Here is a 16,665-nt window from a genome sequence, read left to right on the forward strand (position 1 = left end):
CGTCGGTCCGGTACGCTGGAACGTTTTGCCAAAAAAATAAATTATTGACTGAGAATGATTCTCCAATTCTCAACATTTTTTATTTTTTCAATTGAACTTACTTCTCTCTCTCTCTCTCTCTCTATATATATATATATATATATATATATATATATATATATATATATATATATATATATATATATATATATATATATATATCAAGGTTGTAGAAAACACTATGCGTTAGCTAGTCGGTGGACTGGGGATTAGGGATTAATCGGCTAGACGAGGATTAATCGGGGACCATTAATTATTAAGAAAAATATTCAAAATTTTATAAATCTAACTTAATCCTAAGAATATAGGTAAATAGGCATAAAAGTTTAATAATAACTAAATAAGTTTAACAAACACAACAAATCATCCTCCAAAATAAGCATAAAAGTTTAATAATAAGTTTTAACAAACACACACAATCATCATCCAACAAGTCCACCATAAGTTTAAATAGCTCAAAACTAAACGCACATTTTCTTCTAATCTTCTCCGCATACTTTCATTATCTGAACACCATCCGACTCGTATTCTTCTTCTTCCAACACTTGCTCCTCAATCTCACTCTCGGACTCGAAATCTTCATCTAATAGTTCCCTCGTTCTTGGACTTTCTCGGGGTGCTTGACTAACATCTGTTGCTAGAGCTTCATCAACCGTTTTAGGATCTACTTCATCTACATCACACTCATCATAATCAACAATCCATTCTTGAGCCGAGAGAGAATTATTTGCTAATAACACTTCCATGTTTCTATCTTTTCTCTTTTTGTTTTTTTCCATTAAATTTGCATTGAATTGAACATAAACAAGATTGTTCAATTTACTTGTCTCCAATCTATTTCGTTTCTTTGTATGTACCTATAATTTAAACACAACAAAGAGTTCAAACGTGCTTAATATTATAATTTTATAAAATTTAAATTTAATGCTTTATATTACTAACCCCTTCAAACGTGCTCCAATTCCTTTCACAACCCGATGAACTACTAGTTAAAGAAAGAATCCTCATTGCAACCTTTGTCAAATTTGGAGTTGCGCCACCAAATAGTCCCCACCAACTAGCTACGGTTTTGAAAAAAAAATCACATTATTAATCAATAAATATTAAAATTTTATAAAATAGATAAGTAGATAACTAAAAGGAAAACGAATTACCCGGATCAAAGTCGGCATCGTTCACCTTACAATGTTTAATCGCAAGATCACAACCAAATCTATCAACTTTTTTCTTGTACTTTGGCAAGTCAATAGTTACGACTTGCCTTTGCTTCTCTAAATCTCCACAAAATAATGTATCAAAAAACTCAAGAACCGCATCCATTACATCGGGGTCATATTGGAGTTGTGAATCATTATAATGATAATACAAATTCAAAAGATAAGATGTCAAATGTAAAGTTGAATCTAGTCGACCTTTCATCTTTGTGTTTATGATATCTATAATAGGCTTGTAATGTTTCTCGTTACCACCCAAAGATTTGATAATTTCTGCTTTTGCAATTTTAATCTCCCCTTAAACAAAACCCATTGAGGGCTTCCAATCCGCATCAACCATTCTAAGGACTTTCACCAAAGGGGAGAACACCTTTAAACATTGTGTCACACCGGACCAAAATTGGACACTTGTCACCGTTTTATATGAGGCAATCCATTTAGGCTTACCGGAAAATTTACATTCCTCCCATTTGTTGCTAGAGAACATATGTCTTAGTTGCTCCTTTTTTTCGGACAAACTTTGTAATGTGAGAAAGGCGGAAGCAAATCTCGTGACTCCCGGTCGGATAATTTCTCTTTTGTTGGTGTAACTTCTCATCATCGCCAAGGTTTTGTGGTGAGCGTAAATGAATATGGTTAGTTTCTTTGCTTGATCTAGGATTTTCTTAAACCTTGGGAGTGCTCCGATACCTTAAAAAAATAAACACGATCAAATAACAACTTATAGTATACAATTAAACATTTTTAAACTAAATAAAGTAATAAAAATAAAATAATAAATACAACAAATAAACAAAATAATGTAAATACCTTCAAGCATAAGGTTAATGGTATGTGTCGCACATGATGTCCAAAAAATAGATGGTCTTTTCTCTTTTAGCAACTTCGCCGCCCCCATGTTATTCATGGCATTATCTGTCACAACTTGAACAACATTCTCGGGACCAACTTGTTGAATGCAAGATTCCACATACTCATATATGTGTTGGCTTGTATGTGCTTCACCGGAACATTCTTTTGAAGATAAAAAAACGGTACCCATCTTTGAATTAACACATAAATTCATAATGCTTCTTCTCTTTCGATCGGACCAAGCATCGGTCATAATCAAGCATCCATCCTCTTTCCATCCCTTTTCGTTTTTTTTCAACAATTTTTTTGTTCTTTCAACCTCATGCTTTAGAAGTGGGTCACTCAAAGCATATCTAGTAGGACATGGAAGCCCGGTTCCAAATTGGCCAATAACCTCCAACATCATTTTGAAGCTATCCCTTTCAAAGGCATGAAAAGGAATCGCACTCTCATATGCCCACCTACTAATGAATTTATGGACCATTAATATTCTTTCTTTTCGGACAATATTGTTAAGATCAACATTTTTTCCCTTTCCCTCCTTCAAACCTTCTTCTGGGTTTATTATGTTTGCATAGTTATCCATGGGGCCTATAACATTGGGTGCCTTTGACCCCAAAGAATTTTCTGCTTCATGAAATTCTTGTCTCACCTCCACCCTTAAGCCTTCATTATGCACTTGTTTAGCTTTCTTTTTTAGCTTCCCTTCATTAAGAGAATTTTTACATTTCAATTGATCATCTTTTGTAGACTTTGGACATGAGGATATATTACCCCTCACATGAGCAATATGTTGTTTCATTCTAGAAATCCCCCCTAAATGTTTTTCCACACAAGATACATTGCAATCTCTCCATGTTGCTTTTATCCGGGATAAAACCATATTCCCAACCAACATCATCTGAATTACGTTTATGTGCACCCGTGGTGGTGGGGGTTGATCCAACAGATGGTGTAGTGGAAGCATTTGATGTCATTAATCGTCACCTTCTATCAAAACTGTCACATTAACACAATAAAAAGTTAAAAACAAATTTACAACTTAACAGCTTAACAGAAAAAATCCAGCTTAACACCTTAACAACAAAAGTTACAAAACAGTGAACAACTTTGTAAAAAGCTTAATAGCTTAACAGCTTGACAGGTTAATAGCTTAACAGCTTAACAACTTCACAACAAAAATACAGCTTAATAGCTTAACAGCTTAACAATTTCACAACAAAAATACAACTTAATAGCTTCACAGCTTGACAGGTAAACAACTTAATACTTTCATAGTAACAGATTAATTGGAAAAAACTTAGGCTTAACAGGTAAACAACTTAGGCTTAAGAGTTGAACCAAAAAACTTCTATTTTTATGATTATTGTTATAAAGGTTAACATACTTATCAAGCAGATTTCTTACTAAATCTGATTAGAAGTTTATGAGATGGTCCAGCAAGCAATAATCGACACTAGAGAAAAACTGAAAAAGAGAAGAGCACATGCTTCGATCAAAAAATGTACAGCTGTGACAAGAATTAAGCTTCAATTTGCTGAACAATTAATAAACACATCCAACCCATGTTTACAGCTTAAGTGAAAAAGAAACGACTGAAATAAAGGAGGAAAATCCAAACGAGAATACAGGGAATCGATTGCACATACAAAACTTAAATGAATGTAGAGAATTCAGGGAATCGACTTTATCTAACAAATTAATAAGCAGTAACATTCTTTGGGTTCTTCACAAGTACAAAAAAAGTCAAAATAAACTTACCTGAGTCGGATTTGGAACTATGAGATGTTCGACCCACTAACTCTGAGGCGAGATTGAAGTATGAGATGCTCGATAAAACAAGGCAGACGTTGGAAGGATTCTGTAGAAGCGTATGGCGTCGGAGGTGAGCTTGGAAGTCGACAATGCAGTGAACGAGCTTAGGAGGCGTCGAGGTGAGTACGAAGTCGGTGTTTCAAAATATCCAAAGAGAGAAAACACAGTGAATTGAATACGATGGAATGTGGGAGTGGGAACGAACCCTAGAAAAATAATTTCAGATTGCCATTTTTGCCCCTAAATTTTTTGAATTGTCTTTGACCGGTTTTGACCGATTAACTCCGACTAGCGCCGATTAGCTCCGATTAGGACCGCATTTGACCGAATTTGACCAAGCCCGATTTAAGTAACCGATTAGCAATAAACCTCATCGGTCGAGGTCCGATTAGCGAATAGGCGCCGATTAATCGGCCGATTTAACCGATTTCTGCAACACTGAGATATATATATATATATATATATATATATATATATATATATATATATATATATACACACACACACACACACACACACACACAGTATGAGTCTGGCTTGCCTATCGGGCCCACAACTCATATATGGCTTACTCCTGAGTCCACAACATAAGTCTGGCTTGCCCCCGGGGGCCGCAACTTATGTCTGGCTTGCTCCCTGAGCCCATTTAGTCATCGGACTGAAATACCCTCAAGCCATCAGTACGAGTCTGGCATACCACATGGTTCTTAGCTCATATCTGGAATGCACATGAGCCCTCAGTATGAGTCTGACATGCCCCGCCCGACCCTCAGCTCATATTTGGAATGATCCAATACCCTTAAGCCCTTAGTACGAGTCTGGCATACCACATGGGCCTCAACTCGTATCTGGAATGCAGTTGAGCCCTCAGTATGAGTCTATCATACCACCCGGTCCTCAGCTCATATCTTGAATGCTCCAGGGTTTGTTGGCTACAACATGAAGCAGTACAACCTCAACCCAACACAATGTGTCTACAAATAACAACATATACAGATAATCATGCATACAGAATCATAGGTAGTCCTACCGATCAACCTGACTAGCATATCAATAACTAGCATAATCATGCATATCTATTCCATACTCAACATATCAGCAAATATCAGGTTATCAAACCAATGGGCCGACCTTGGTTCCTTCGATCCATAAGTACAGTGAGGAAAACTCACCTCAAACTCCCGAACATCTCAGATAGAAGCTCGAAATGTCGATTCGGAAAATCCTACGCGCTAGCACCAAAAAATACCCCCAAATTATTAATTGATCTGCAACCCCAAAGTTAGGGTTCAAGTCCTATTGTTCAACACTCAGAGTAAAAGTTCATTTTACACATTCCTTGCTTAGCCTAAAATCTGAGTCTTACTGTAACGCCCGGGTTTTGGGGCTAAGCATTTTTAAACGATGTAATAGTCTAGGTCAACTATTGTAACTCTTTTTGAAGTAATAAAGATGAATTGTTTGAGTATGATGTGAATTATGTGCATTTATATGCTTATTACTTATTTGTAAATTTAAAATAAATAAAGGATAAAAATAAGCGTCAAAAATTAAAGTGTGAGATAAGTTCGATATCTTTACATAAAAGTTGTAGTGGTCAAAACAAGGATTCCGGAGATATAAAGAACGCCGAAATTCGAGTTATAACGAAGAAGTTATGACCCGTCGAAGTTTCGCGACGGAACCGGCACGACACCGGGAAGCGTAAAAAGTGAATTTACGATAGAAGACTTTTTAGCCTCAGTAATCTAAACCAAAGTCGTAGAGTATGTTAAACCGAGAAAATCCATAAAAAGAACGCCCAAATCTGACTTCGTATGAGGAAGTTATGATTTTTCAAAGTTTCGGCTTAGCAGTGTACAGCCCGAAACTCGAACTTTAGTTTGAGCGGTTTTTGGCTTACGCGACCTAAATGAGAGTTGAAGATCTCATTAATAGGAACTCAACGGTAAAAAGACAGACGAAAATGGATTCCGTATGAAGGAGTTACGAATTCTTCGCGGTCATTTAGCAGTCTAATCTCCTCCTACTGTTAAATTTAAGATCGGTCGAAAATTAGCCGACGGGGTCTAAATGAAAGTTGTAGATCCTGTTTTTACCTACGCGTTGAAAAAACGAACGTCGAAAACGGAGCTCGTATGCAAGAGTTATGATTTTTCTAAGTCGGGAGGCTGATACGCGATATTGGGTGACGTGGCACCACCAGAATTGGACACGTGGCACCACCAGAAGGCTGCCACATGCACCAACTCGGCGAGTATGAGTCAAGACTCGGCGAGTCCATCAGATATTTTCACTATAAATAGAGGTGCCGGGCATTCCAACTTCCTCACACCTCACCCTTCAACTTTATCTCTCTACACTCTCTCTCTAAGCTCCCTAAGCCCCCCTAAAGTCTAGGTAAACCCCCTAGCATCCGAAGGAAGCCCCGAGGCTCCCGGAGTCCCGAGAAAAGAGCCTTTCGGCATGGAAACGCTGCTCCAGCGAAGCCCGATTTTGAGAAAAACCCGCTGTAAGTGAGCTACGCCTAACCTATCTTTAGTATAACTTATGTTTTAATATAGTAATGTTATTAGGACCTTAAAATAATTATTTGGGCTATTATTATGAGTTATATTGAGTGTTATTTAACGCTTATATAATAATAATAATAGCTAGACTATTAATTAGTCGCGGTTAACGTTAAAACTAAACTCTAGTGGTATTGATACTAGGTTTTGGTCAAGGAGAATTTGTTTTGAGATAACGAAGTGCTGTTCGAGTACCGAGTCACCACCTTTCAGGTGAGTGCATAGTTACTTTCATCTTACACATAGATATGAAGTATTTTATATAAATTACGTGCTATGTGTGCATATTATCTGAATACTTGATGTCCATGTTGGATGAATGATTTATACACATTTTTCATGATTTAAACTGTATATGTATTTTATATCTACAAAAATGTTGGGGTAAAACATGGGTAGATGTAATAAGACGATGTGTGATAAAATGATGAGAGGCCTCGATGTTGTTGGTGATCCAGTCATCTAGCGGAGTATAGATGACGACCACGGACTCTTCTAGACAGTCCAGTGGAACGCTAGCAGGCTCGCAACCTGTAGGTGTTTGTGAACGATGTGTTCACCGGTGTACTCCATCCCCCTCATGGTTGCCTTTAGGACATTTATTGCTGAGGAACCCCCTTAGCAGTAGTGTCCATCCCGATGATGATCCTTAGGCTAGGTCCCTTATGATAGGTGTTTAGGGACGTAAAGTGAGGATAACAGGAACGGGTAATCAGGTTATTGTTGATCGATGAAATTAATAAACTTATTTATTGTGGGTTGAAAACCTTATGTGCTCACCAGGCTCCCAAGCCTGACCGACTCAGTTTCATGAGTTACAGGTAGTGGCGCTCGAGCATAGATGTGATGTTTTGGATGAGGGATTACGGATATAGGCCTGTAGATATCAAATAATGTAGTAAGGCTTATATTGTACTGTTTATGCTTTTGATCTGTATCGAACATGACATCCCGAGTCTTTTAATGAAATACATTTCCTTGGAAATGCTTTTGATAAATCTTTATCATATTTTGTTTTGGGACAAATTCCGCAACACTTTTATTTAAAATGTTACTCTGATTTTCAAACAAGCATAAACAAAATCGGTCTTTTCTGGCCGTGAAAATGAGGATGTCACAGTTGGTATCAGAGCATTAGTTTAAGCGAACTTGGAATTTGTAAGATTTCTAGACTTAAACTTAGAATGCTAAGCGATGATTGTGAGGTGTGAGCACTAGCTTATTTTAGGAATTATGCCTAAAATGCTTATATGTGCTAAATGCTTTATGCCTTATGTGTTGTTAGTTGTTCGGATCTATGGTCTGTTGCCGACCGGATCTGGAAACCTTATGTGTTTAGGATTCTAAACGTACGACTACAATATTAGAACTAACATGTAAACGTTTCGGAGAGATAAGGATAATTTAAACGTCTATCATGAATAAAGATCTAAATTCACCTTATTCGGTGTATAGATCAAGATGGCAAGAACCCGCAGTGGAGCTGGGAATGCAAATGGGAATAGGGATCAACCCCCAGTGATTCAACAAGTACCTGTTGTAGTAGAAGTTGCACCCGAGCCAATCACCATGGCTGGAGTACAAGCCATGATTCGGGCTATGTTAGCGGAACAAAGGGAAGAAATGAGGCAGATGTTGAATAGGGACGAACCTACCATGCCCGTTGAGCAACCCGAGCTGAGTCCCGAGCAATCAGAGGAAGGGAACTATAGCCGCCATGTGAGTCAAGTTGGGACTCAAGGAGAACGAAGGAATGACCCGGAGAGGGGAAACGACAAGGATGGACGGATGTATAAGAATTTCTTGGGTGCCAAGCCACCAAGTCTCTCAAGAAGCCCAAAGCCTGTTGAGATTATGGATTGGATCTCCGAAATGGAAATGGTGTTCGAGAGCTGCAACTGTAGCGAGAAACAGAAGACTGTCTTTGCAGTTAGGCAACTGAAAACTGGAGTCTTGAGCTGGTGGAAGCTATTGGCGGATACAATGTCGCGAGGAGAAGCCCTGAAAATGTCATGGGAAGAGTTCTTGGAACAACTGAAGGTGCAGTACTGTTCAGAGATAGATTTGATTGATTTGAACAATGAGTTCCAAAACTTGAAGAAGGGAAGGATGAGTGTCGACGACTACGCTACTGCATTCACGAAGAAGATGAAGTTGTTTCCATACCTAGTGCCAACCGAACTCTCCAAAATTGAGAGGTTCGCAAATGGACTGCCAGCCGACTTTGGCCCAACAGTCAAGATGGCAACCACTCTAAAATCAGCTGTTCGAGCAGCTAAGAATGTGGAAACCCAGCAGAAGGAAAGGGGTCTGGAGAGGGCCGAGGTTGGTGAGAAAAGGAAATTTGACGGTTCCTCGAGGTCCGGTAAGAAGAGTAAATTCTCGAAGTTTGGTTCGAGAGGAGGAGGAGCCGAAGTAAAATGGTGTGACAAGTGCAAGAAGAAGCACCAAGGGAAATGTGACGGAGGAGTCACTTGTTTCAAATGTGGGAAGCCTGGGCACTATGCCAACGAATGCACGTTCACTAAGAAGGTCTGTTATGAGTGCAACGAGGAGGGGCACATTTCGAGGGACTGCCCGAAGAAGAAGGAGGCAGGAAGACCCAACATTCCACTGAAGCCGAAGGCAAGAGCCTTCCAGATGACGCTCGAGGCTGCAAAGGAGGCAGCAGACATCGCTTCAGGTACCTTTCTTGTAAATGGATTGCCTGCCAATATACTATTTGATTCGGGAGCAAACTATTCCTTTGTATCGCATAGATTTGGAGGAAAATTAGCATTGCCTTTAGAAAAACTTGATAATGCCCTAATTGTGGAAGTTGCCAGTGGCAAGTTCGTACCTGTTAGTAATCGTATTAAGAACATCGTCATCGACCTAAACGGAAACGAATTCCACGAGGAGTTGTTACCCATAGAATTGAACGGTTTCGACATCGTTCTGGGAATGGATTGGCTTAGCGCCAACGATGCTGAGATTCAATGCCGAAAGAAGATAGTAAGGGTAAACCCACCTGGAAAAGAGTCATTTATGGTGTACGGGGACAAACGCCGAGTAAATTATGGAATCATCTCCCTGATGAAAGCCAGAGAATGTTTGTCCAAGGGATGTGCATCATACTTGGCATTCGTAATCGATGCTAAGAAGGAAAAGAAAGAGGTGCAGAACATACCGGTTGTGTGTGATTATCCGGAAGTCTTTCCCGAAGATCTTCCCGGATTACCACCTGATAGACAAGTGGAATTTTGGATAGACTTGTTACCAGGTACAACACCGATAGCAAAGGCACCATACCGATTAGCACCGACGGAGATGAAGGAGCTTATGACGCAACTTCAGGAGTGATTGGACAACGGTTTCATTCGACCTAGTTCATCACCCTGGGGAGCTCCGGTGCTATTCGTGAAGAAGAAAGACGGAAGCATGAGAATGTGTATAGACTACCGAGAGCTGAACAAGGCAACGATGAAGAACAAGTATCCATTACCAAGGATTGATGACCTATTCGATCAGCTGCAAGGTTCTAGCTACTTCTCAAAGATCGATCTTAGGTCAGGATATCATCAGCTGAAGGTGAGAGAGCAGGATGTCGAGAAAACTGCGTTAAGAACGAGATATGGACACTACGAGTTCTTGGTTATGTCTTTTGGACTAACCAATGCTCCAGCAACATTCATGGATTTGATGAACAGGGTTTGTAAACCATTCCTCGATAAGTCCGTGATAGTGTTCATAAATGACATTCTCATATACTCGAAAAGCCAGGAGGAGCATGGCCCGCATCTACGAGAAGTGTTGGAAGTCTTGAAGAAGGAGAAGCTATATGCAAAGTTCTCCAAGTGTGATTTTTGGATCCGAGAAGTCCAGTTCTTGGGTCATGTGGTTAACCAAGAAGGGATAATGGTTGACCCAGCAAAAATCGAAGCTGTAATGAAGTGGGAACGTCCAAAGAGTCCCACAGAGATTCGAAGCTTTCTTGGATTAGCTGGATATTACCGACGATTTATCCAAGGCTTTTCTTCGATAGCTGCTCTATTGACTGCTTTGACCCACAAAGGAGCTACTTATACATGGAGCAAGAAGCACGAAGAAGCATTCGAGAAGCTAAAGAAGAAATTATGTGAAGCACCGATTCTTTCTCTACCCGATGGAGCTGAAGACTTTGCGGTCTATAGTGACGCATCTGGAGTCGGGTTGGGTTGTGTTCTGACCCAAAGAGAAAAGGTGATAGCATACGCATCTCGACAATTGAAGGAGCACGAAAAGAACTACCCCACTCATGATTTTCAGTTGGCAGCGGTAGTATTTGCCTTAAAGATATGGAGACATTACCTCTATGGTACGGAGTGCAAACTTTTCACTGATCATAAGAGTCTCCAGTATCTCTTTAATCAGAAGGAATTGAACATGAGACAACGACGCTAGCTAGAGTTACTCAAGGACTACGATTGTGAGATACTTTACCACCCCGGTAAAGCAAATGTTGTTGCTGATGCTCTAAGTCGAAAAGTCAATCTTGAAAGAAAAAGGCCAAGAGCGTTGAGAATAGAAGTTGTCTCGACGATTGTGGAAAGTATCAGGAGAGCTCAAGAAGAAGCTTCAGAAAAGAATGACCGAAAGGAAGAACGTTTGGGAAGGACGTTGGTATTCGGCACAAACAGTCAAGGGCTGAAGGTATTCCAAAATCGGATTTGGGTACCTAAGACAGGAGGAGTAAGAGAACTTCTGATGGAAGAAGCGCATAAGACCATGTACTCGATTCATCCCGGTAGCACTAAAATGTATAGGGACCTAAAACCCTACTATTGGTGGCCGACGATGAAACTCAATGTTGCGAAGTATGTGGCCGAGTGTGTAACTTGTGCAAGAGTTAAGGCACAACATCAGAAACCGTACGGGAATTTAGAACCTTTACCTGTACCCGTGGATAAATGGGAAGACATCACCATGGATTTTGTGACTAAACTTCCCAGGACGAAGAACGGTCACGACATGATTTGGGTGGTCGTGGATCGTTTCACTAAGAGTGCACACTTCATAGCTGCCAACGAAAGGTGGTCTATGGATAAGCTTGCAAATGCTTACGTGAAGGAAATTATGAGACTTCACGGTGTTTCTCTAACGATTGTGTCAGATCGTGATAGTCGTTTTACGTCAAGGTTTTGGAGGAGTCTACAAGAGGAATTGGGTACGAAATTGTGTTTAAGTACAACGTATCATCCGCAGACCGATGGTCAGAGTGAAAGAACGATTCAAACACTGGAAGATATGCTAAGAGCATGTACCCTGGAGTTCCAAGGTAACTGGGATGAGCACTTACCTTTGGTAGAATTTTCCTACAACAACAGTTTCCACTCGAGCATCAAGATGGCACCCTATCAAGCTTTGTACGGGCAAAAGTGTCGTACGCCGTCTTGTTGGCTTGAGGCTGGAGAAAAGCAGTTTATGGGCCCCGAGATAGTCCATGAGACCGCTGAGAAGTTAAAGGTGATTAGGGAAAGAATGTTAGCAGCTCAGGATCGTCAGAAGAGCTATGCTGATAAGAAGAGACGACCGATGACCTTCGAAGTTGGGGATTCGGTTTTGCTTAAAGTCTCACCGTGGAAGGGACTTATAAGATTCGGAAAGCGAGGAAAGTTGAGTCCAAGGTTTATTGGACCGTTCAAAGTTCTTCAGAAGATTGGGAACCAAGCTTACAAGCTCGAATTACCCGAAGAACTAGATGGTATTCATAACACCTTCCATGTGTGTTATTTGAGGAAGTTCGCGGGAGAAGTTCCCGACATAATTCCGATCTCAGAGTTAAGAATGGATGAAAATAAGAGGCTAATCGAAGAGCCCGAGGCAATTATTGACCGTAAGACTAAGAAGTTACGACGCAAGATGGTCGACTTAGTGCTAGTCCAATGGAAACATTCGAATGGGCCGAATCTCACTTGGGAAACAGAGAGTGACATGATGAGTCGCTATCCACATCTGTTTGCTGATGCATGATTCCGGGACGGAATCATCCTAAGGGGGAGATAATTGTACGCCCGGGTTTCGGGGCTAAGCATTTTTAAACGATGTAATAGTCTAGGTCAACTATTGTAACTCTTTTTGAAGTAATAAAGATGAATTGTTTGAGTATTATGTGAATTATGTACATTTATATGCTTATTACTTATTTATAAATTTAAAATAAATAAAGGATAAAAATAAGCGTCAAAAATTAAAGTGTGAGATAAGTCCGATATCTTTACATAAAGTTCTAGTGGTCGAAACAAGGATTCCGGAGATATAAAGAACGCCGAAATCCGAGTTATAACGAAGAAGTTATGACCCGTCGAAGTTTCGCGACGGAATCGGCACGGCACCGGGAAGCGTAAAAAGTGAATTTATGATAGAAGACTTTTTAGCCTCAGTAATCTAAACCAAAGTCGTAGAGTATGTTAAACCGAGAAAATCCATAAAAAGAACGCCCAAATCTGACTTCGTATGAGGAAGTTATGATTTTTCAAAGTTTCGGCTTAGCAGTGTACAGCCCGAAACTCGAATTTTAGTTCAAGCGGTTTTTGGCTTACGCAACCTAAATGAGAGTTGAAGATCTCATTAATAGGAACTCAACGGTAAAAAGACAGACGAAAACGGAGTCCGTATGAAGGAGTTACGAATTCTTCGCGGTCATTTAGCAGTCTAATCTCCTCCTACTGTTAAATTTAAGATCGGTCGAGAATTAGCCGACGAGATCTAAATGAAAGTTGTAGATCTTGTTTTTACCTACGCGTTGAAAAAAAAGAACATCGAAAACGGAGCTCGTATGCAAGAGTTATGATTTTTCTAAGTCGGGAGGCTGATACGCGATATTGGGTGACGTGGCACCACCAGAATTGAACACGTGGCACCACCAGAAGGCTGCCACATGCACCAACTCGGCGAGTCTGAGTCAAGACTCGGCGAGTCCATCAGATATTTTCACTGCAAATAGAGGTGCCGGGCATTCCAACTTCCTCACACCTCACCCTTCAACTTTCTCTCTCTACACTCTCTCTCTAAGCTCCGTAAGCCCCCCTAAAGTCTAGGTAAACCCCCTAGCATCCGAAGGAAGCCCCGAGGCTCCCGGAGTCCCGAGAAAAGAGCCTTTCGGCATGGAAACGCTGCTCCAGCGAAGCCCGGTTTTGAGAAAAACCCGCTGTAAGTGAGCTACGCCTAACCTATCTTTAGTATAGCTTATGTTTTAATATAGTAAGGTTATTAGGACCTTAAAATAATTATTTGGGCTATTATTATGAGTTATATTGAGTGTTATTTAACGCTTATATAATAATAATAATAGCTAGACTATTAATTAGTCGCGGTTAACGTTAAAACTAAACTCTAGTGGTATTGATACTAGGTTTTGGTCAAGGAAAATTTGTTTTGAGATAACGAAGTGCTGTTCGAGTACCGAGTCACCACCTTTCAGGTGAGTGCATAGTTACTTTCATCTTACACATAGATATGAAGTATTTTATATAAATTACGTGCTATGTGTGCATATTATCTGAATACTTGATGTCCATGTTGGATGAATGATTTATACACGTTTTTCATGATTTAAACTGTATATGTATTTTATATCTACAAAAATGTTGGGGTAAAACATGGGTAGATGTAATAAGACGATGTGTGATAAAATGATGAGAGGCCTCGATGTTGTTGGTGATCCAGTCATCTAGCGGAGTATAGATGACGACCACGGACTCTTCTAGACAGTCCAGTGGAACGCTAACAGGCTCGCAACCTGTAGGTGTTTGTGAACGATGTGTTCACCGGTGTACTCCATCCCCCTCATGGTTGCCTTTAGGATATTTATTGCTGAGGAACCCCCTTAGCAGTAGTGTCCATCCCGATGATGATCCTTAGGCTAGGTCCCTTATGATAGGTGTTTAGGGACGTAAAGTGAGGATAACGGGAACGGGTAATCGGGTTATTGTTGATCGATGAAATTAATAAACTTATTTATTGTGGGTTGAAAACCCTATGTGCTCACCAGGCTCCCAAGCCTGACCCACTCAGTTTCATGTATTACAGGTAGTGGCGCTCGAGCATAGATGTGATGTTTTGGATGAGGGATTACGGATATAGGCCTGTAGATATGAAATAATGTAGTAAGGCTTATATTGTACTGTTTATTGTTTTGATCTGTATCGAACATGACATCCCGAGTCTTTTAATGAAATACATTTCCTTGGAAATGGTTTTGATAAATCTTTATCATATTTTGTTTTGGGACAAATTCCGCAACACTTTTATTTAAAATGTTACTCTGATTTTCAAACAAGCATAAACAAAATTGGTCTTTTCTGGCCGTGAAAATGGGGATGTCACACTTACCAATAGCATCAAAAGCCCACCAAGGCCCAAGTTCCTAAAAGATACCCAAAGCTCCAAATGGTACCAAGCACCAAAAAGACCCACATACAGAAAACTAGGGCCCAACAAGGCCCAAATGCCTAAAAACCACATCTCACGTCGTGACCAGCCTTGGTCACGTCGTGAGATCTCACCCAATCAGATCCCAACTCATCACGACCCGACATAGTTAACTCAGCTAAGGAAAAGTCAACGGGGCCGCCCTCACGTCGTGAGCCCCAAGCAGATGACCAAAAAACGGGACCAAACGCTTCTCACGTCATGAGACCTTGTGTATCACGTCGTGAGAACAGTCTGAGGCTAAAAACCTAGCTTTTAAGTCCTTAATCCATTAAGACTTTAATCCTACTTCTTCCAGAAGCTACCAAGGACTCCAAAGGCCAATAAAAATGATTACTTGATGGACATGCATGCCCCAAACATGTCCTAAACCCATCTTAGGTCAAAATGGAAAGAAATGGCCCTAAACTCAACCAAGATTCATAAATTTTAACCACATTCCAGATCCATAAGACTACATCATGGAGAATGACACATTGATCCATAAAGTTGCCAACTTTATGGTTCCCAAGCATGCAATCCAACATAAACATGCAAAAAGGGGCTTAGAACATATATCTAGAGATTGATCTCATAAAGAATTGATATTGCATACTTACAATGGTCCAAAATGTGCACAATATGACGAAGATGAAGCCTCCTTGCTGAACCAACACTCTAGGACCTCTTCTTCTTCTTCTTCTTCTTCTTCTTCTTCTTCTTCTAGCCACCAAAACACTAAAATGGATCCAAAATCACCAAGTTGGATTAGGGTTAGGATTTTCTAAGTTAGGGGAGGTGGAGGTTGAGAAATGAACCCTAAAACCAAGATGAGGGGGCTTAAATATGTGGGAAACCCTAAAACTCCGTGGGCTTGGGCTGCAGTGCTCCTCACGTCGTGAGCTCTTATTGCTCACGTCGTGAGCTCAGTCCCGGATGAAAACTTCATACGGCCCCCCTCACATCGTGAGCCTCCATGCTTCACGTCCTTTTCCACAAAAATCCAATCTTTTGACCCTCCAAAACCCTAACTTGATTCACCCAAGGACACAGATGTTACAATATGTCTATGATCATTAACTTGTTATGATCTAAAAATATTTTGATTCAAAAATTATAATGATCCAAATGTTGTATTGAACAAAACTTTATTTAATTTATTATATTATGATCCAAATTAAAATGAACCAAAAATGTATGATGCATAATATGGTTATGATTCAAAATTTTATAATCAAAAAATAAAATGATTAAAAAAAAAACTATGAATGGAAAATATTATGATCCTTAATACTCTTCTTATTTGAGATTTTATGATTGTTAAACATTAAAAACTCAAACCGATATTTAGTTTACAAAAAAAAAAAATCCTACTATCTTCAAGTATGTAATAAAGATATTTAAAAAAAAGAAAAAAATAATATCTTTTTTTTAAACAAACGAAAAAAATTAAAAAACGAAATAATAAATAATAATAAAACGAAAAAAATATAAAAACATTAAAACCGAGCATATATCTATTTAAGAAAAAAAATTGAATTTTTTTAAGGAAAAATAAAAAATATTAATATAGAAAAACTAAAAAAAACCAAAATAAATGAAAAAGAAAACGCATTTAAATGACGTTACATGGACGTTCATCATGAATGATTATTCTCTCGAGTTTGTGTTACGTTCCATGCATGTGCGCCGCGCGCGAACGCGTCACGCTACAGGAAAAAGACCCTTTTACGACGCGCAAACCA

The 16,665-nt window shown here is 39.6% G+C and overlaps 1 protein-coding gene across 2 annotated transcripts; it reads right to left on the bottom strand.

Annotated features, from left to right (window-relative positions):
• Window positions 1-352: 352 nt before the first annotated feature.
• Window positions 353-4,086, bottom strand: LOC145118753 (uncharacterized). 2 transcript variants are annotated; one of them, XR_013713435.1, is made up of 5 exons: window positions 3,867-4,086; window positions 2,064-3,104; window positions 1,194-1,943; window positions 982-1,100; window positions 353-896 (listed from the first exon to the last, which is right to left on the bottom strand). XR_013713435.1 is itself a non-coding variant. In XM_079054434.1 (3 exons), exons 1-3 carry the CDS (start codon window positions 1,456-1,458, stop codon window positions 519-521), a joined length of 762 nt encoding a protein of 253 aa, XP_078910560.1. In that variant the 5' UTR covers window positions 1,459-1,556; the 3' UTR covers window positions 353-518. The 2 variants fall into 2 exon arrangements, 1 of the variants encoding a protein (XP_078910560.1); XM_079054434.1 differs by lacking the exons at window positions 2,064-3,104; window positions 3,867-4,086 and having other exon boundaries at window positions 1,194-1,556.
• Between the last annotated feature and the right edge of the window lie 12,579 nt (window positions 4,087-16,665).

The sequence above is a fragment of the Lactuca virosa genome, chromosome 6 (genome assembly GCF_052849685.1).
Source record: "Lactuca virosa cultivar CGN04683 chromosome 6, Lactuca_virosa_CGN04683_v6, whole genome shotgun sequence".
Lineage (NCBI taxonomy): Eukaryota > Viridiplantae > Streptophyta > Magnoliopsida > Asterales > Asteraceae > Lactuca > Lactuca virosa.

Excerpts from the sequence above, each read along its gene's own strand:
- LOC145118753 (XM_079054434.1), bottom strand. The coding sequence starts at position 1,458 with ATGAAAGGTCGACTAGATTCAACTTTACATTTGACATCTTATCTTTTG. Across the intron at positions 1,101-1,193 it reads CGATGCCGACTTTGATCCGG|CTAGTTGGTGGGGACTATTT; the intron begins GTAATTCGTTTT and ends TCAAAACCGTAG. Across the intron at positions 897-981 it reads ATTGGAGCACGTTTGAAGGG|GTACATACAAAGAAACGAAA; the intron begins GTTAGTAATATA and ends TTTAAATTATAG.